The 21,137-nt window shown below is 46.0% G+C and overlaps 1 protein-coding gene across 2 annotated transcripts; it reads left to right on the top strand.

Moving 5' to 3' along the window:
* The first annotated feature begins 124 nt into the window (after nucleotides 1-124).
* On the top strand, nucleotides 125-17,724 carry tbx4 (T-box transcription factor 4). 2 transcript variants are annotated; one of them, XM_018748370.2, is made up of 9 exons: nucleotides 125-650; nucleotides 4,982-5,128; nucleotides 5,811-5,905; nucleotides 10,999-11,118; nucleotides 12,108-12,255; nucleotides 15,029-15,181; nucleotides 15,299-15,387; nucleotides 15,568-15,803; nucleotides 16,106-17,724. In XM_018748370.2, exons 2-9 carry the CDS (start codon nucleotides 4,985-4,987, stop codon nucleotides 16,795-16,797), a joined length of 1,677 nt encoding a protein of 558 aa, XP_018603886.2. In that variant the 5' UTR covers nucleotides 125-650; nucleotides 4,982-4,984; the 3' UTR covers nucleotides 16,798-17,724. The 2 variants fall into 2 exon arrangements, with proteins under 2 accessions (XP_018603886.2, XP_018603887.2); XM_018748371.2 differs by lacking the exon at nucleotides 125-650 and adding an exon at nucleotides 696-760.
* Nucleotides 17,725-21,137: the final 3,413 nt, after the last annotated feature.

The following is a 21,137-nucleotide window of genomic DNA, read 5'->3' as shown; positions in this document are numbered from 1 at the left end:
GATTTCAGCTGAATGTAGTATCTTACATTTATTCAGTGCGTGCAGCAAATGTGGGCGAAATGTTTCGTTCATCTATTCGCACCCTTGTTAATTTACAGCACCCCCGCAAAAAAGTGGTTTGCTGATGAGTGTTGGGGGCGGGGGGGGGTAAAGGGGCTTCACGGTCTGTGTGCAAGAGGACTAATAGGAGCTTTCACAACAGATAAATGCCCGGCGGGGAAGAGATTTGGGAATTTGAGCAACGGTGCGCTCGCCGCGCGCTCTAGGTGCGATGCTCGCAGGGGGACGCGCGCGGAGGGACGCGATGATGACGATGGAGGGACACGGAATAGATAATAATTCGGCGCCACGTTGAGGACATCGGGGGGTCGAGCGGGAGCTCTTCTTCGAACGATTTCGAGACAACATCACCACGTCCAGAGCTGGGGCGGACCCGCGGCGCGGACCTGACTGAGCACAGGATCAGAACAAAAAAAAAAAAAAAAAAAAGTGGTGCGTAACGGGAGGCTGTGTGTGGTGGTGCGCAAATATCACAGAGACGGTTATCATCGGAGGGAGATGCTGTAGCCGGGGGAGCGCGTGCAGCCTCTCTGCATCCTGCCCTGCTCTTCGCACGAGGATGGAGGTCTCCACCACCTACACCTAATGAGGTAAAACAATAAACAAGGTAAACAGAGTTAAAAGGCAGGGGAGACCTGGGCTGCGCAAACTCGTCTCGTGCCTAGCCTAATGGGATCAGAACATTTACTTTCTGCACTGCGTAAGCACTTTTATCTAATTGATCTTTTGATCTCTTTCGAGTGATCGCGTCACATGTCAAAAGATGCACGCTTTTTGTGGTGTACGTAGTAAATGTGTGTGTGTGCGCGCGCGCGCGTGTGTGTGTGTGTGTGTGTCGAGGCTGTGCTTAGCATGCATGCGGCACGCGCCTAACGCATTCAGTATTCCTTAATAATTGTCAGTGAAAAGTGTTTCGTCGGTCAAAGGGGAATTAGAGGAGGTTTTTCTTATGTGAAAAATTGCTGAAGGATGAAGTGAAGTTGCGGAAGGATGGATGTTGAGATGAGGAGCGCACGCTGCCTGACGCTCAAGGGAGCGTTAGCTAGGCCCGCTCTGCTCTGGGCTCTCTTTAGAATGAGGTGTGTGTGTATTTGTGTGTTTGTGTGTTGCGCGCGTGTGTGTGGTGACAGCGCTGACAGGAGAGCGCACCACACACCCCGAGGGCCGCACGAGCAGGCAGTGCGAGAAACGCGCGTCGGCGGCGCATCGGTGCGCAAGTGACGCGCTTTGCGCACCAGGCCGCACGTTTCCCTCCCTCTTTTACGGTTTAGTTCTGTCAACAATCTGCTCGCAAAATGTCAGACCAAATTTCTAAATTAATTTCAGTGCAACAGTTTTTATCATCGTGATTTTATTATCCTTTTTTGACCTACTCTAATCTCTCATGAAAACTGACATCAGCTGAACTGCTTTTTCATGAAGGACTATGATCAGCTTTTTTATTTCGTTTAGCACCCTGGGAATTTGCATTATTTTGACTATTTCCTATCGTGTCAATAATTTGTAGTTACACAACGCTGCACTACTGCTGCGTTATCGCGTATTTATACATACATTTTAAATGTATTTGTATTGGTGAAATGTTTTAGTACCAAGCCTAGTCTCATCATCGCTGGCCAAGGCAATAATTTCATATTGTGTGTAATAATAATTTCTAGAAAAAGTCCAGTAAGAGAAGATGTCTGAACAATGTCAGAAATTCAGGAAATATTAATTAAAAGAAAAATGCAATAATGTAGCTTTACACAAATAATTTTTATTGTGATTTTGATATATGAAGAACCGCAAAGCACACATCAATACGTTTACATTTTGCTAAACAATATCTTCTCACTTTAAGCAAGCTAATCCGTTAAATGTTACTTGTGGCAAAATCTGCATTCTTTCTTAATGGGATATTTGGCGTTTTTGTTAAAAGAATTACATTTTCTGTTTATTCTAATCTAGACTAGTTGTTAAAAGTAAACTGTACAGTAGTAAGAAAATCGTAAATGCCTACAGAATGGTAGAATCTCAGTCTCGTAAATTGAACTAATCGAAGGCACCATTTTTCAGTGTTAATATACACTTATCTTTTCTAGCACTCGCTTTTGATTCCCGTGTGTTTTCAAGAAAGGTTAACCGAAATATAAACACGTCTTCATCCCAGTTTCTCTTGTCTTTATTCATTTATACCTTTCCTTTGTGACCCCTGACCTCTGGACTCGCCACACCTGGCCTGTGTTTTGATGTAGGCCTTTGCAGACACGAGGCAAAATGAATGGCCCTGCAGTTAATATATTCCCTCCATTTCTGCATACAATCTAATAGGTACGGTTTGCTCACCCTTCAGCTTCGCACGATGTTCCCTATATGGGGATGCTCCTCCATGCTTGAGAACACAGCAAAAGAGGAATCGAGTTCCGCACAAAATGGCAGCCGAGGATGAGATTTATGGCTGCCGTTTTAATTACAAGCATCGCACATTTCCGCCAGATGCTCGACTGGAAAAGAGTGAAGCAAAAAACCCGAAATGAGCTCCGAAAAGATCTGACCGAACTGTTCGAAATACGAACGATTAAGGCACGTGTAAACAATGTGAGGCGCTGTGATCGGAGGGGACGAAAAAGATCCGTATTTGAAATAAAGGTCTGAAAAAGTGAAAATCTCCCCGAAATCAGATTAAATGCATCGCTTTAGAGCACGGGGCATTATGGAGATTTTGGTCTGCGGTGGACATTTTCGGACAGCGGGGCACCAAATGTGTCCTCCCCAGCTGCCATAAGCGTGGGGCGGGATCTGCCTCGGATAGCTTAGCGGATTATATGTCTGGACTGACACAGATATAAACAGAGTGCTAGCTCACTGTGCTTAGCTAAACATCGCCAGCGAAAGGTGCATTTTCACCGCACAAGCCCGCAGCTGATCTGCAGCAGCCTCCCTTGCGGCTGTCAGACCTTATCTTTATTAGCCTTTGCAAAGGTCTGCACCAGTTTACGCGGACCCTCGGCTCCCTCCTTTTATCTTAAGGGTGTGCACTCACAATGCTTACACGCATGGGACCGGGGGGTGGGGGGGACCTTGACGTGCCAAATGGATATTTTGCCGGTCACAGGGGGGCTCGGCAAAAACCAGTAGGAAACCTGAAGTTTTTCCATTCTGGAGGGGGTTTCTGGCTGTGCCGCGTTTTCTAATGTGACATCGAGTCTAATGTGCGTTTCGGTGCAATGGAGGGTAATGGGAAGTCAGCTCAACATGGGAACCTTTTGCAAAAAGGCTCTGCGTCGTCTTGCCCCGGTTCAGTAAAACCTGGGGTGCAATAATGCCGGGAGCGTAAATATTTAATCGAACAATTGCTAAGAATAAAGGGATCTCAACCTATTCTTGAAACCAGGGCTTTGAAATGTTGGCGACAAGTTTCCCACGTCAGTGTTTATTAAAATCCAGGTCCAGCTGTGCTGTGTCTCTGGATGAATAAGAACGTCTGCGATACAAGGAACCCGGTGTGAAGCCCAGGTAGCCGGGACATGCAGTTATGTCTTTGTTCCATTATATTTAGCGTGCACAATGTGTGTCTGGCGAGAAACTCTGCACCAGGGCCTTTTAAAAACCTTTTTATTGAACTATTTGAGCATCTTCATACCATTCAGAGGATGTTACAAGTATCGGCCCAGATCACCTTTCACCTTCCCGAGCCTTTTGGTTTACATTAACGCTCCGTATTCCTGAATGTTATCATAAAATAATGCGGTCTTTCATAACATGAAGGATCAGCACAGATTACGGTGCCGTGGAGATTACCGCCATGCCACCATTGTGCACGGAACTGTTGCTGCACGGATCAGAAAGGGCGTAATTGGTGGAAAACCCTGCCACTCAAGTACGAGCCGCCGCGTCACGCGACGCAACTGGTGAAAAAGCAGCAGGGAACTCGGCACGGAGGATGAGGACTGGAAACGTGTCGGCTTCGTTCGGAAGACTTATCGGGACTATTCAAATGTCTGATAAAGTAGAAATAAAGGGAAACGTCCTCAGTGACAGCCACAGTTGGGTTCGTGTCTTTGGTAAGGACGGTTGTTTTTGTCGTGAACAATGAAATGATGAAGTGCGGAACATTCTGTTTTAGAAGAAAGGATTATACACACATACGTGATACACTGCCATCGTCGGTAAACTCAGCAGTCCCCATTTCGCATGCTTACATTCAAGACCATTAAGGAACTAAAAATAGGGGCAGCCTTGTTTGGAATCTTTAAACTTCTTGTCTATAAAAAAATTTCGCTCTACTTCAGCTTTGAGCCTTCATATTTTGGATAACCAAGAGCTCATCGGATTGATATTAAACATTTATTACCATATTATAATAAATATACGTTCGGTGTATAAGAACATATTTAAAATTTGATTACATAAGAGAGAATGATAAATTGTCTAGAAATTTTCGAAAGGACAAGTTCGGAAGAACCATTTTATTTTAATCTTGGTTGTGGTATCAAAAAATTTAAAAAAGAGTTTTGAGCTTCATAAACTATGCGGCTCATGATCATCATTGATGCATTTAGCGGCAGAAAGTGCGTATATAGCAAATGCAGAATTTATTCAGTTGTACAATATATATTAGTTGGGTCTTTTAAATTATTGATTTTATGCAGGAATACTGAGGTGGGCAGAACAGCAATTCTTAAATATGAAATGTATATTTATGTGATTATCATGCTTGAACACAAGAACACTTTAGATGCGCAGTAAAATAAGACTGTAAATACATTATTTCATACGTTATTAAATTATTTTTGAATTGTGTTATGGTTTTTTGCATGGTCTTTAGCATTTATAATATTTGCCGTTTGTTAGTACCGAAGTTGTGTGTGGGCAGGTATGGTGCGTGTGGTGAGGGTAGAGCTGGTGTCACGTCTGCTATCGTCACCCCCTTGTCATGAAGGAAATGCTCCAGGAGAAGGTCTCGGCTGTGACTGATGGAGGCGTGAACGCGGCCCACGCTCCCGGGCTTTGCGAGATTGCCCCCGAGCCCTCGAACCTGGGCCCTGCTGCACCGGCCAGCGACCAGCACAGCAATGAGGCCGACCAGGTAGAGGAAGCACCCCCAGCACATAACACGGCCTCTTCTGCGCATAGAAAGCACTTCCTATACTTTCCAAAAAAAAAAAAAAAAAAGTATTTTCTCATAATTTTTGAAGGAATTACAGACTAATATTCAGGACAGAAGTACATGTTGCTTCTTGGAGAAATGCAATTGTTTTTTAGAATTTATATAATATATTATTATTATGTTATTTTTTTTTTTTTGGCCTGAAAAATGCACAGCCAGATATGCAGAGCTGCAAATTAAAATAGCATAACCAGGAAAACAAAGTAATAAAATTGCAGTAAACTCCACGACTGTGGTGTATTCATTTGGTGTTTCATCATACCATTTGTCTTCGTAAAGAAGAGTGTTTTTTTTTTTCCCCTGATAGTCTTAACCTAAGATTGTGATTCAGAGCCAATATTAATTACATTTACATTTATTCATTTAGCAGACACATTTCTCCATAGTGACATACATCTCAGAGAGCAACACAATGAGTGGATTACATCAGCAATTTAAAGGGTAACTAATAGGCCTGTTGACTCAAGCTTCACACACGAAAGGTTTTGTTATTTTTCTCCGAAAAAAGAAGACGTTAATTTTAACGGTAGGAAATTAATATTGTGAACGTATTGGGTAGTGGGGATACTATGACTAATTGCAAATTCCCTGGTGCTTCCAGAGCATTGAGAACATCAAGGTGTTCCTTCACGAGCGGGAGCTGTGGAAGAAGTTTCACGAGGCGGGAACCGAGATGATCATTACTAAAGCGGGCCGGTGAGTAGAGGCCAAAGCCGATCACAGCCGGCGTGCAGGGCTTTGGGCTTTAGGGTCAGTGCTGTCAAACTGCGATGTCCGCAAGTGACCGTCGGCTCCAAGCTCACATCGCTCCAAGTATTGATCCGCACATAGTTCAGATACGCAAAATGGGACGTACATTTTACGTGCATTTACTTATTTCGTTATCTTGTTCGTGTATCAGGAGTACTATTATTTTTTCTCACGGTGAGAAATGGAGCGGGGCACCTCGGACTCTGCCGAGCCCAAATTCCAACGCCAGCAAGTATTTTATGAAAGGCAGAGAGCTGCTCCAAGCGCTAGATTTAAGGCGCCTGAGGATTAGGTTCGGGACCCCGGACATTAACCAGAGGGAGACTCAAGGCGCTTCCCTGCCAGTGTGAAACCTCACTCCTCTAAACGTTCCTGCTGGAAATGTAAGAGGTCATGGTAATTCCACCTTAGCGCTGCGGTGTCGTGAGAGATGGGCTGCGGAGCCTCCGTAAAGCCGCTTTGAAGGCCTTAGCACCGCTTCGGAATGGGCTGGGTGAGAGTCCGCCGCCACACCGGCTGCAGGGTGGCATCTCAACGTATGAATATACCCAGCATGTCACTGGGTCTGCTCACACTGTCTACGGCTTTCAGCGTTACCGTAATGTCAATAACAAACGATCAGCAGTAATAAATGCTTTTGATGATCACATCATTAATACGACTTAACAGGATAAACGTGCTTTTTTTAAGATCATACATATATACTGCAAATTCCTTCAGCCTGAACAATAAAAAATTAAGCATCACAGCAATAAAAATACGTACAGAATTTGATGCGGTAGGTAAACACTTTAAGTGCCTATCGATTATAGTTTATTGTAAGCTATCTTTTCCTGTGCTATTAACCTATTTCCTTTAGTCACCTTAGAGAAAGGCCTCACAAATAATTACAAATGAATCAGTGCAATGCAGAAATGTTCACACAACTGTAGTGGTTTTGAAAAAACAGAACATTTCTGTTGTGATAACATGGAAATGTAATCAAGTCACTCTCACCGCATGCGAAAGGTGGAATGTTGACGTGTCTGGTTGTTCCCTGGAGCTGCAGGCCACGCTGAAAAGGAAAATCAAATTAGGTATTAAAGTGTCACAAACCAAAGCCGTCTATAATATACACTGTAAGGTCCGAAAAGCTGAACATAATCAAAAACTGGCGATTAATAGACCAATGACATTTGACATTAATAGGGTTACATCTGTAATAATGTACATGACAAGTTTACCAATTAATGCTGCAGAAAGGGTATACCTGGAAAACATTAAATAAATTGAATATGAATATACCTTAGAATTACTGCTCATGGATTAAGTTTTGTGTCTACTTTTGAAATAGTTTACAGTGAGATATATACACTAGTTAGACAATTTTTCTATTTCTCTTTCTGAACCATAAAAAACTATTTCATACCGTGCAAAAATAATATAACATTTAGTGGAAAAAATAAATGATTACTACGCTAAAGACCATAAATAGTGCTTTACACTTAAAACAACGTAAACTTAAAGGTGTCTTACTGCTTCTGACAATGGTCATATTTCAGAAGGTAGAAATATTTAAAAACGCATAAAACAATAATAACTATAAAATTTGAACGGCCGCCTTGGTCATCTAAGGCACCTTTGCACGTTGCCAGTGAAGAGCAGTGATTAAATGCATTACAGAAAAAAGGATATACCTGGATGGCAACTAAGGGAAGATTTCTAATATGCTGATGTGACCAGAATAAGCCCTTATTTTCCCTGGAGGTGATCACCGAATAAAGGGCGGGGGGGGGAGTGGTTTCAAGTCAAACGCTCTATATCCCGAAACAAACGATAAAATGGTGTAACTATCTTCTTTCACAACTTTAAAGTGGCGATAAACAGAAGAATGACCGTGATTCTTGGGACCCCAGAAAAACAGGCTGAACCTGTTAAAAGGGGGAGCGGCTGTGTCTGTTTACGTTCCGCAGAGCAAAGCGGCCCGACAGCGGCCAGCTTCTGATGCACTTACGCGCAGCAGACACTTTACTGGCCTGTTAAGTGGTATTATTTGTTTTAGTTGGAGGCAAGGAAGGAGGGACACTTTTGTATTCGGTGCACGATACTTGGGAAGGAGGTTCGCAGCGAGGTGTGGGGCTCCCGTCCACAGGCAGGCACTTTGTCCTTGCCTTTCCTTCACGCCGACTGTTAAAAGGGATGTTGCCCAGGTGTTGTGGCTGCACACACCTTCCAGGCATAAACATCCTCCTGCGTTGGACCCGCAACATGTTGAGAGCCATAAAAGCGGGCATGAGAGAAGTCACGGCGCCGAATAAACTGCGAGTTAGAGATGCGGCGGTAAAGCGTCGTCGGTGCGCAGGCAGCAAATGCGAAACGTGTGTGTGCGTGTGTGTGTGGGGACGGCTCCGCTGCACGCACTCCTTGGAGAACTCCAGTTGAACCTGGCCAGCTTGTTATTCGGAGAGCCTAATCCCACACTTCAAAGTGGGCGGCGCTCGTCTGTGCAAGGACCCGTCCGGGGTTTGGGGGGGGTGGGGGTTGGCTGATAAGAGGAGCTATGCCCCCCACCCCACGGATCAGCACCGCCTCTCAGGTCCAGCAGCTCCATCATCCCGCGCCGCCGTTTGATCTCGCGTCGCTGGCGTTTCCCAGAGACAGAGTGAGTCACCGGGAGCCCAGGCAGGCAAGGGAGGCGGGAGAAACAGATGGGACCGGGCGCGCGCTGACACTGACACGATGCACACGAGCTCACGCACTTGAATTCAACTTGTGACCACCAGTTACTCTACCCAGAAGCCCCTGCACCGAGGACAGAGCTTCATGTGTATAATCAATTGTACCAAACTCGTCATTTTCCGCCAGCGTGCCAAAATAAGTCAAGTCCTGTTACTCCTACTTGTAATATAGACAACTCAATCCGCTATTAAATGATTTCTGGAGGTTTGAAGTGCACTAATCTGAGCTTTCTGGCAGATGGCTCTGTTTCGGGGAAGAGCAGGAGCGACGCTCCATCAGTTGGCACCGCAGCCGGTAACAAAAGCTGTGCGCAGACAGGTTCTGATCTGGGAAGAGTCGGCAAGAAGCCCTATTAGACATGCCATGCGATCCATCAGGGCTACTGCTCTGTCCCCAAAGGGTATGATGTCACACGGGGCTTCAAGTGTCACCTGGGAAGAGATTATGTTTGCGTCCACGTCCGATGGGTCTCCACCAGCTGCCTGACACCGCCCGCCTGCTCCAGAGACAGTGTGACGGTCCACACTCATCTCGGTCTTGATTGCTTGACACTTTCGGCCGGAACACTACTAGACGTAACCGGTCCCCTCGCTTCCCCACACCGTCCGATGGCATCGAGTGTTGAACCGTGGAGTTAGTGCATTAGACAACGATTTTAAGGCCCATTATAACACTCCAATCTCTGAGACATGTCCATTACGAATTGTTTGCAGGACTGCGAGACAAACGGGCCATCGTTACCTTTTTTCCTACCGGATTTACATTTCTGAGTCACTGTTCCGTGTCATCCATGGTGAAACTGCAGGAGGACTGTAGCGCGGTCCTGTTTTTGTTCAGGCCTCTCGTAGATTGTCCTGTTCTGACAGCTAAGGCTTAGTTGGCAGGACAGCGATCCGGGCTCTGCAACCACTAACTGTTCTCATCCTCATCCCCACTCCCCCACAGTTAGGTGAAGGCCTCTTCTCCCCACCTTGGCCCCATGGCCCTTTCGGCAGACGCAAAACGCTGAGAGCGATCGCTGTCACTGGATCAGGCCGGAAAGACAGATAGCATTTTTCCCTCCAAATCTCTCCTCTTCTCTTACAGGGTATTAGAGGTAACGTGATCCTGACATACATGACTGATAGCCGCAGAGTTCTCGAGCCGTGGGTTGCAGAACCGTCTGGAGCACGGCATTCTGGGAAGGGGCTCTCTTAAGGACGCGAGCACACGAAACTCCTGGCGGCTGCCGGTGGCATGATGGGACGGCGCTCTGTGGATGCGCGCTCGGGGGCACTGATGTGCCAGCTGTGTAAACTGTAGCAGTACCTGAGCCACCATTAAAAAGCACTTAGGGTTTATAAGGGAGTCAGTCTTCTTGAGCAACCTGCATTGACACAGATGGGAGGGTATTAAAAAAAAAAAAAAAAAAAAAAAAAACCTTTTTCGGGAAAGAGGTCAGGGACCGTAGCTCCATTGATGTGTTTTACGGCTGTGTCGACTATATTAGCATATTCTGTCTGTCATCCTGGCCTTTCTTGTCTGAAAGCTCAGCCGCAATCCTGCGTTTCACGGTGCTGGGCTTTTTTCGAAGAACCATCAGAAGAAAGGAGTTCAACCCCCAAAATATATCTATCATTATCAGGCACGGTCTTGCATTTTTAAGATTTAAGAATGAGCTCTACTAAGGAATGCTTAAGCATACCAGACAGCAGTGTCCTGTTTGGTATTTACCCACGAGGGGGGTCGTCTCGTTGTTTCGCGTACTGCTTCACGTGGACCTGTCTGAGCAGACCCAGCACTGGCAATGAGGCAGAGGAGAAGGTCGTGGTGGAGGTCAAGCCCATCTTGCGCGCCCTCTACTCCGCTCACACCCGTCTCGCGACACAGGACAACTAATCCGACTCACAAACACGTTAAAGTGGATCTTGCGGACTGTAATCGGCCGCCCGTCCACCTCCGAGCGGACACCTCCTGCGACAGCCGCACGCTTAAGTCCTGCTAAAAGCCCGACGGAAAGCGCGTAAGAAGGACTTATCCACGCTTGCCCTTCTTGCACCGTGGTGGTAAAGACACTTTGCTCCAATCCAGTTGTCATTAAGCCACTGGTGGAGAGAACATTTATTCTGAGGCAGAGTTTAGCATGATGAATTATACGTACTGTTGTGAATAGAAACACAAACCGGAAATGTGGTGCTTGGTCAACGTGCTTGTTGCGTTACTGATGGTGTGAAGGACAAAGTCATGGGTCACGGTGGACTTGCAAGGTGTTCAGAACGGCACTGCATGCGGACGGTCTGCACGGTCGAGCATCCTCACCTACATCCCATTGCCCTCTGCAGGAGGATGTTCCCTGGCTACAAGGTGAAGGTGACGGGGATGAACCCAAAGACCAAGTACATCCTCCTGGCGGACATCGTCCCGGCCGATGATCACCGCTACAAGTTCTGCGACAACAAGTGGTGGGTCAGAGACAGCTAATCCAGAGTCATTTTCCTGCTGCTTATGAAAAAGCATTTAAAGATAATGCTATTAACAGCCACCCTCCTATCACATCACGAGAGCTTTGTGCCACACAGGACCCATATATAGTCACTTAAAAGGGTGTGAATACATTCAATATTTCTTGAAAATGTTACAAACTTCCTGACATGATAAAGCTGGACCAAACACACAGGAAACCTGTAGAAGCTGTTAAACTGACTTTGCCATAGTACAAGGTGAAATGCTACATTAAAGGTTGAACACAAGTAAAAGGGAGGTGATTCTGAAGTATCCCAATTTAGAGGGAGGATGCAGGTAACCTGTAAATATTCAAAGGGATATTCATTCTTAATATTATTATTATTATAGCAGTTAACATACAACTGAGGGAAAACAGCAGGTGCAGTTAATAACTGCAGGATGCTAGAAATTTCCTAGACAGCAGCACTGAACTGAAATCAGCTGGGCGATGCCTGCTGCCCATCGCATTGCCTTCCTTTCTGCCTTGAGCAGTGCCACCAGGGAAGGACACAGCAGACAGGATGAGGTTGGTGCAGAACAAAATAGCTGTGTCTAGCTATTGGGGAAAAAAAGGCTAAATGTAGCCATGCCAAGAAAATCTCAATAAAACGTGCACTATCCAACAAGAACTGACATTTTACGGCCATATTTCGAGATCTGTGGGATGGCCTGGAATTCCAGCGTTTGCCAGCGTTGGTTCTGGGTTCCTTCAGCGACACCTCGGAAGCACGCGATTAACAATGATGTTACGGTTGAAGCAGCTGCCCCCCTCCGGTCCTATGGGAAACGATCCCATAATGTCACCGCAAAACCTCGCATGCTCCATGTCCACCATTCCTGTACATGTGTTCCACATAAAAAGGGGTTCTGAACCAGCCTTGCTGGATTTGCAGTCACAAGGGGTGCGGTGCTAATGAACTCGGGGTCCCTTGCGGTCCCTTGGCAGGATGGTGGCGGGGAAAGCGGAGCCGGCTATGCCCGGGCGGCTGTACGTCCACCCCGACTCCCCAGCTACAGGCGCCCACTGGATGCGGCAGCTCGTTTCCTTTCAGAAGCTGAAGCTCACCAACAACCACCTGGATCCGTTTGGTCACGTGAGTCAGCAGATGGGTACTGGGAGACGGTGGGGTTATGCTGTTGAGAATGGTTAAATCTGTGCATGAGTACACACCCCAACCCATACACACCCTTCTAGTCCCACACATACACACACACACACACACACACACACACACACACACAAAGAGAAGTGTCAGTGCAAACCGCATAAACAAAACACTGCCTCTGTATAATTTTCTTCCCCAAAGGGAGACAGTGATATAGTGGGAGTCGGGTGGGTTTTTAGGCCAGCAGCTCTCTAAGGAAGAGGAGCAGTATTCTGAAAAGTAGTGTGTCTCTTTTTCCCCCTCATACACACACACACACACACACACACACACACACACAAAGGCTAGAGAATGAGAGTGTTTATCTGGGTAAATTTTTCTTTGGCTAGAGACCCCATTGACCTCCTGCCCTCCCTCTACACACTGACGTGTCAAGCAGCAGAGCCCCGCACAGCCAAAAGATGCAGGCTGTCACAGAGAGTCCAGGACAGCATACATGCGTCCATGCGTTGGACACAATGGCAGCATTGAGGTTGCACCCTGTACAGCCCTTACAGCCACTAGGGGTGGAAAGGTCAGCATCACACAATGGAGCATCATCTTCACAATGAGAGCGAGGTCAAAGGGCTCACTTACCACCCCATGGGTCTCAGACCAGTCTCCGAACCCCAGTCTGTGCCCTAACCCTGACCTTCAGCTACATCGAGAACCGACCAAGTCCCCTAGAGTCACTCAAGCACTCCAACCACTCTTTAACTTCAACCACATGGGTACTAAAAAAGGAGGGGACCAACACTGGCAGACCATGGACAACGTGACCATGATACTTTCTCACTTAACACAAGGGTGAAACACACTAAGAATAAGAGAGCGTTGACCAGAAACGGCTTGTTTGGTATTGGCTGACGCAGAACATAAACAGGCTGACTTTCCCACAAAAGCACAACGCAAGCGCCAATCTTGACTGTTCATTTCAGACAGGGAAATGAGGAAGTCTCTCAAGGGGGGGGTCGCGCAACTCTGAGGCCAAGGTGCGCATGTGCGTGCACAACGGGAACGAAGAGCAAGACCGCGGTAGCGCTGCTTAGAGGGACGCTGGGATTGCCTGTCAAATGACATCCCCGTCAGAAGCAAGCTCATTAGGTTCATAACCTCTTGGATCAGCGCCGGGTCGGGCTGTCAGGATTAGTCGAGTGCCTGGGAAGTGATAAGGGCGAGTAATGAGGACGGAGAGAGGCCACTAAGCCCCAGCGACGCCCGTGTCCGTGGGGGGCTCTTCAGTGCTCCTTGCCCCTGCAACGGGACCAGCTCACCTGCCCGACACCTCGCTATTCCCGAGACCCAATAGCTGAGCCAGTGCACAGTAAAATTCACCTCTCAAATACCCCTGTAAAAGTCAATTTAACTTAAAAAATGAACCATTCCTTGGAAGAAACAACAGCAGGGATATCAAAGGCTACACTCAAATCAACACACTATATGAAATACAATAAAAGATGTCGCTGCTGAAGAATATGATTTTGGAAAGGCTGGAGGAAGTGTTGTTCGGTTGTCATCTCCAGGCATTATTGGCCAGTCGTTTGCTGCTGGGGGGGTCTATGCAGTGCATGGCATTCCAAATATTCAGAAGTTTTCCCCTGTGGATCAGCTACATGTGTGGAGCGTAGCGTGAAAATACTTCCCTGATCTTGGCTTTTTCAAATACTTTTTGTGCCGATGCCGGGCAGTTTATGCGACGCTGTTCTAAAACGGCTGCATTCCTGTCGGGACCCGACACCCCCAGCCCCCCTTTCCCTTGCAGATGGTGCAGTAAGCCACTAGCTCATGTGTGTCCTCCTTCATCTTCATATTCACCTGTGGTGTCTCATGCTCTTGCTTCATCAGCGGTGAGGGCAGAACGCACAGACTCCGGAGCGGAGCTCGGCTGCGTTGCACACTCTGTCTGGGGGGCGGCGGCGGCATATCGACAAGGGAAGAATCCGCTAAGGAGCTGTATTGATCTGAGAAATCCCTTTGATCAATAGAATGGGACAGGATTCAGCCTGGTTCCTGCATCAGTGCTGCAGTATATATCACAAGGCATTATCTCAAGATGGTAGCCAGCCAACCAAACAAAGGTCACCAGCATCTCCAGCTGCCCCGCCCTCGACTCCCCCCACCCCACTGCACCCAGGCATCTCTCAGTCAGCAGGGCACAGCAGTAGTTGCAGTGTTGGCTGGGTTTAACCCCGCATTGCCCTCTGTGCCCTGCTGGTCCTGACTCCTCTTTGAAAGTGTGGCGACAGCATCCCCCTTCCTCTTCTACCCCCGGTCTGACCTGGACCGAGCCTGCTGGGAGGCTCCACGGTTCTGGAGCGCAGAGGGGGGATGGAAGGTTTGATGTTCATCGCCCCTGACAGAGCAGGGCTGGGGGTGACCCCGTCCAAACGCTTCAGTGAGCACAGACCTGCAGTCTGAGACTCAACAGCATGACCAACACATCCGGTTTACCCAGTAAGCTTGTAGGGTCTGACGGGAGAAACGTACAGCAGCCCCAAATCTGACCATAGTCAACATCTTACGCAGAATCTGCTGGAAAACATTCCCGATCAAAGCACCACGTACAACCGTAAACCACAGTGGAAATGTGTTCATATCACTTGTGCCACTGTCTTCTGTGTGTCTAGCCTAAATTACTGCATAAAAAGGTAGCGATTCTTTCTTGAAATTAGTTGACTGCTGTGTTTTTGGGATCCAGTCTCATTCCACTTCCTTTCTGCAGATCATCCTCAACTCGATGCACAAGTACCAACCCAGGCTGCACATCGTCAAGGCGGATGAGAACAACGGCTTCGGCTCCAAAAACACCGCCTACTGCACCCACGTGTTCCCCGAAACGGCCTTCATCTCCGTGACGTCCTACCAAAACCACAAGGTTGAGTTTCACCCAACACCTCCGTGTACAGTTCAAATGAATCATGATCACAGGCAGGCTGAGGCTTGGCAGGTGCTGCTGCGAAACCGCAGACTGAGCATGTTGTCCTCTTGCCAGATCACGCAGCTGAAGATCGAGAACAACCCATTTGCTAAGGGCTTCCGGGGCAGTGACGAAGGGGACTTGCGCTTGTCTCGTCAGCATGGGTCTGTATTTGATAGCCGCTCTCACACAAAGCGCCGGGTTGACAGCAGTCGCCACTGATGATCGGTGGCACTTATGGAGCAGTAGGAGGAAACCGCAAGCATGGCATTAAAAGAGGCCACACATATGGTAAAGTCATATGAGACCCACTCACCTCCCTCTCCACCCTGCATCCCTCACAGGAAGGACTACCCTGTGATCTCCAAGAATATGGTCCGGCAGAGACTGGTGACCTCACACACCCATCTGACAGGAAAGCTCGGTGCAGGACTGCTCCAGGCACACCCACAAGTCCTGCCTCACTACCAGTATGAAAGCGGCATCCCCTTGGCCAACTCTGATACCCAAGATACTCTCGCCAACGCCTTTCCTTCTGGCCGAGAGCCTGGCCTGCTCTACCACTGCTTCAAACACAGAGGTATGGTATCCTGGTTCAATGAGGTCCATCCCAGACTTGCCCTGAATGTTAAGGCTTTTCTGTTCAGGTTATTTTACTGTTTGGTTCGTCATCCGATTTAATGCCTTTGCTTAAAAAAAATTGTGTAGTTATTTGAAACTGCACAGTATTCAAAGTCAAGAAACAATGAGTAGATGAAAATGAAACTGAATGGGAGCAAAAACAGATTATTTGAAATATCGAAATTACGTGCTCTTACTAAAACTTGCAGCTTTTTCTTTACATGTTATTTTCCATAGCGCTTAATACTTCCTTAATTTCAGATAACTCCAGGCACCTGGAGTTGGGATGCAAGCGTCCGTACCTGGAAACGGCGCCTTCTGCTGTCTCGGAAGAGCACTACTTCCGTTCTCCGACCTCCTATGAGCCCCCTCTGCTGTCCCACTCCTACTGTGGGGAAGCACATGGAACCCGAGAAGCCTGCATGTACGGAGGAGAGGAAGGGGATCCTGGGGTTGGTGGGGGGCCAGCTGGAGTGGACAGCCTGGCACCGCCCTCACTAAACTGTAATATGTGGGCATCTGTGCAGCCCTACCCTCGGTACAGCATGCAGGCGGTGGATGCTGTCTCCTACCAGCCTTTTGCTACACATTTCAGCAGTGCTGCTGCTGCCGCCTCTGCCACGATGCCTCACCATTCAGTCTCAGCACAGCGCCCACAGCCCCCACCCCCTGACATGACCATCTACGCTCCTGTTGGCACACAGAGGGGTCTGCCACCTGCACACTCCTCTTCCTCCCCCTGCTCCTCATCCTCATCTTCACCTGCGCTCGGCCCAGGGAACAGAGCGCCGCACCCCTCCCTCTACCCCAGGAAGCCAGGGACGTCCCCAGGACCCCTTCCACACAGGGACTTTTCAGCATTTCATCCTCAGAGCCCCCAGCCTGTGAGGGACCCCCCCTATCAGTACCCAATGGGGATGAGCAACACCGGGGTCCACTGGACTGACAGCTAGTGCGGGTCCGAGACGCCACACCAAGTTGCACAATAAGAGCTGTCACTCCGTGCAAGCTGACCTCTCTTCTAGTTATCCTGAAATGAGATTACATACATAAGCAGTAATGATTATCTTACCGAGTTGCACACTAAAGCCATAGTACAGTCTTTCTCAACTGTGGTTCTTGTGTACCATTGTGCATGAGGGATTTTGTTGCAAGGATCTCTTGTGTTGACATTACTCAAAACACATCAAACCACAAACGTTAGAGGACATGCTCCATAAACCAAATTAGCGTATGGAAATAGTTCATTCTCACCAGTACAGCTTTTCATTCATTTTATTTTTCATGAAATTTAGTTGGAATTGAATAAATCAGTGTTCATCAAAACTTAAAAAGCTACGGAAAATTAAGTACTTAACAGTTACACACCCAAAAAATAATGAACATATTATTATTCAGCAATGAGAAAGAAAACGTTTGCCAATCTTTTCACTATAACAGATATTCTGCAAATGGCATACATTCAGTTTAATACAATAAATTACAGTTCATAAATGCAAGGGGTTTGGTTTAGTATTATTTCAATAATGCACTTCATCCAATGGACAGCATAACTGTGACTGGTTGAATGCACAGGTTCATGAGAACCAGGGTCGGGAACAACTGCCCTAGTAAGTAGTTTAGGAAGAGCAGGGTGCAGACTTTATGGTTAAATTCAAGCAGCACATTTCTTTCGGCTCGCAGGCTAAAGGCCTTTTGTCTGCATTGACTTGTTTTTTTATTGGTTTCTAAAAAACTTTGCATTACAGTATTTTGTACAGAATTCCATAAAACAAATTCTGAAACATTGCAGATGGCACACAGTGATCTTAATGTGCTGTATCAGATACCATTGATACGCAAAAATATTTTTGATAATTATAATAATCAGTAAGTATACGTTATTTATGGGATTTATGGGATCTTTCTTTGAAAAAAGTAACATGGTAGATACTGTTATTAAGACTACTGCTCTGTGCCAATCAATTAATGCTGAAAAGCTGAAGTTAGAGCAGGCATATACAAAAAATATTTATAGTCTGCTGAAATGGTCAGAAGAACTTAAGCTTTACAGTTACTGAGTGTATATTGTCTAAAATTATGATCAGACAAAACAATGGAAGGATACCTGTAACACTACAATAAAATGTGAGGTGTTACTTGTTCGGGTCAATTTAAAAGGGAAAAAAAATAGTGCCAGTTCTTAGGATTTATTGATATTGCGTTGAAAACAATGATTTTAGCACTAGCAAGAGGGTAAAAATTACCCATTTTTAACAAAATACTGAGGAGATTTTTTTGTTTGATATAAAAAACCAACAAAGTAAGGCAAGAGAATGTAAATAAATTATATTGTGTGTTTTACCTGATATTTTTGTGCCAAGTTCTTCCTCAATGGTACAAGTGAGAGGTTAGTGTCATTGACTGCTTGCTTCACGTTTTTCTCAGGTGTTCACCAAGGCTCCTCAAGTGGTCCGTTTCATTTGAGAGAAGAGCAGTCTAGAAAGGGGCACATTGCTCAGTTTAGCCAACAGCAGAACGGTTAAGTTGTGTTTCTCTGCAGGTCTCACCTGTGAGTTCACATACAGCTGGGTCAGCAGGGCATTTTCCGCAGACAGTATTAGGCTATGAAGGAGATTTCTGGCTCTTGTATTGAAGAAGGCCAAGTTTTTTGATTGTGCTTTTCTGACAAATTAGCCATAACTGTTGCTATTAAAAAACAATATATGTTTTTTTAAAAAAAAAAAAAAGGTCCCCAAGTTGCTTTAATTGCAAGTCGGTGTTGAAGATGTTGTTACTGACTGAATTTTTTGTGCAAACGCTATACTGCAATTATAAAACGAGTTTGGTCAAAGTGATGGACACTTTGTCGGAGATTGAAATCCTACAGCACAAAGTGCTGGGAGATTGGGTTGTTCTGTGGGGGTTCGATGCTTTCCTCAACAGTACCTGTAATGGTAGCACGTCCCACTGCCCCTGCAACCAGATGGGAGCTTGAGAAGCACCGTGAAGCTAAGGAGAGCAGAATAAAGTATTAATCTTAGACCAAATGGACTAGTTTTGGGGGCAAGGGGGAAATCCTTATTTAAAAAAATACACAATGGTTCTAGCAGGCAAGAAGCCATATGAGAACTGGGAGAGGACAGGGCATGGCATCATTCTCCCTAGACCTGTACTATCTTAGATATTAGGATACAGAGAAAGGAAATACTGTGGTCAGCTGATCCTTGTTACCCTATTCTTTTTCCAAGTGTACGGCTTGTTTTTTTTGAAAATGTTAGTCTTTTCGCACTCCTCCTGAATAAATAATTTTTTTTATGCCTCCCATGGTTGTTCCTTGGCTAAACATTCAAATTTTGTTACCACCATTTGATTCACACCCGTATGACTGCTTTCTTGATTTCACACTTAAACCTGTGTTCTATTCTAAATGTTTTATGTGGAACTGGCCAGGTTCTGGAGGGTTTCAGATCGTGACTCCCCTGCTTTTTTGTACACAATTAATCCAGGAAATGTTCAAGCAAGACAACAGCTGAAGTCCTACAGACACCTCCATCCACAGTTATGTAAGGACTGTAGAAGGCATCACTACAGAGGACATATTACAAGTACAAGAGCCTAAAGTTATTGCTCTCCCACATTTCTTCAGCTGACCCTGGGCAAGGAGTCTTCTGTTGACCTGAATATGACTTTTGCCATACATAGCTTCTCACCCTTCTGACCTGACCCACACCATGTCAAAGCTTTTTATCACTTCTGTCTCGTCCTCCGCAATCATGGGGAATGCAGCTGATAACCGATAGCTACTGTCTCTCTTTGTATCCTCCCAACAACACACCATTCATGGAGGGAGCAAAGAGCTTCTGAAGGGATGGCAAACTGGAGAGAACCAGCAGGCAGGAAAAGTTGGAGATTTGTGGAGTAAGACAGTGTAAAAAGTGCATGACCACAGCTCAGACTAGTCCACACAGTATTATTAGACATACTGCAGACTCCTTTTGTGCTGCATCACGTGTCCATGACTGAACCAGCGTCTTCGTGAACCAGTTATTTTAGAGTCATGGGTATAGCAATTTCAAAAAACTGATGATGATTTAAAATTCTTCCTTATTCTCAGCAAATAGACTCATCATAGCTTGGAGTTACTGGGATGCCTCTGCCCTAGATCTCTCTAGAACCCATATCTCTTTCTGGCATGGTCGGATGGGAGTCACTCTCCACTAGAACAACCACTCAAAGGACAGAAGCTTCCAAGCAGAAGGCTGAAAAAGCAGTGATGTGAAGGGGCCTCAACCTGTAGAAACATTCTCCCGTTTTGTTGGGAGAGCCTGGGGAAACTGAATTTGGGCTGACGACAGTGGTTCTTCCCTTCACTAAGGAAGGACTAAAGAAGATATTGACATTAACAGGAGAGGTGCAGGTTCATGTAGTTCTATTGCAGGTAGAGCTCAGCTCATTAAAGGCCATTTGGAGGAAGTGCAGGGAAGGCAGAGCTGAAGAGATGCAATAAATCCACTTGCATAATTAAGTGAAACCATGCTGGACCTCTTAAAGGCTTACAGGTTTTCTTACATCAGTTTCCTAGGTTTTCCAGGAAACTGCTGGACTTACTTACTACTTTTCATAGTATTCAAACAAACATTAGTTAGCCTGGATTAACAGCACCCCATATCAACGGCAAGAAACAATGACACAGCAAAGATCGACAAAAACAGTCAATGTTCAGTACTACACCATATAAGACCTCAACTGAATTTATTGGAAATGATAACTACTGGCTGAACACAGATAAAAAGCTTGTCACATTCTTTGAAACATATTTCCAAAAAGACACATTGACGCATACAGATTTTAAATATCATTGTATGATGTATGATCCCACCTAAGGTGTTTCCTTGAGGAAAAAAAAATGCAGTATGATTTTGCAAAACATAAACAGCATGAATTTCATGATGTGTAGAATTTAAACAGAAAGGTGGCTTTTGATAATAATCCTAATACAATTTATGGAGTAAAAAGGATATTGGTACAGTGATCCATCCGACTGATGTCTCATCCAACAACACTACCGATAAAGAGCCCACCGACAGGACAGGACTGGACATCTCATATCAGGTCCTCTAATGGTTGGACTGACGATCCAGATCTGTGAGAAAACTGGACTGTGGCCGGGAACAACCAGGTCTATTTGGAGTAAAAGGCAGAGAAAAAACTAAAAGAATTTGAAAGATGTTTTAAACATGTTTGGTTGGAGAAGTAATCGTACGAGTGAGTCACTTCTGCATGAAATGACTGAATAGCAGCAATTTCTTGC

The sequence above is a fragment of the Scleropages formosus genome, chromosome 10, assembly GCF_900964775.1.
Source record: "Scleropages formosus chromosome 10, fSclFor1.1, whole genome shotgun sequence".
NCBI classification, from domain to species: domain Eukaryota; kingdom Metazoa; phylum Chordata; class Actinopteri; order Osteoglossiformes; family Osteoglossidae; genus Scleropages; species Scleropages formosus.
Note: the sequence above shows the minus strand (reverse complement) of the source record. Positions and strands in the feature narration are given on the sequence as shown.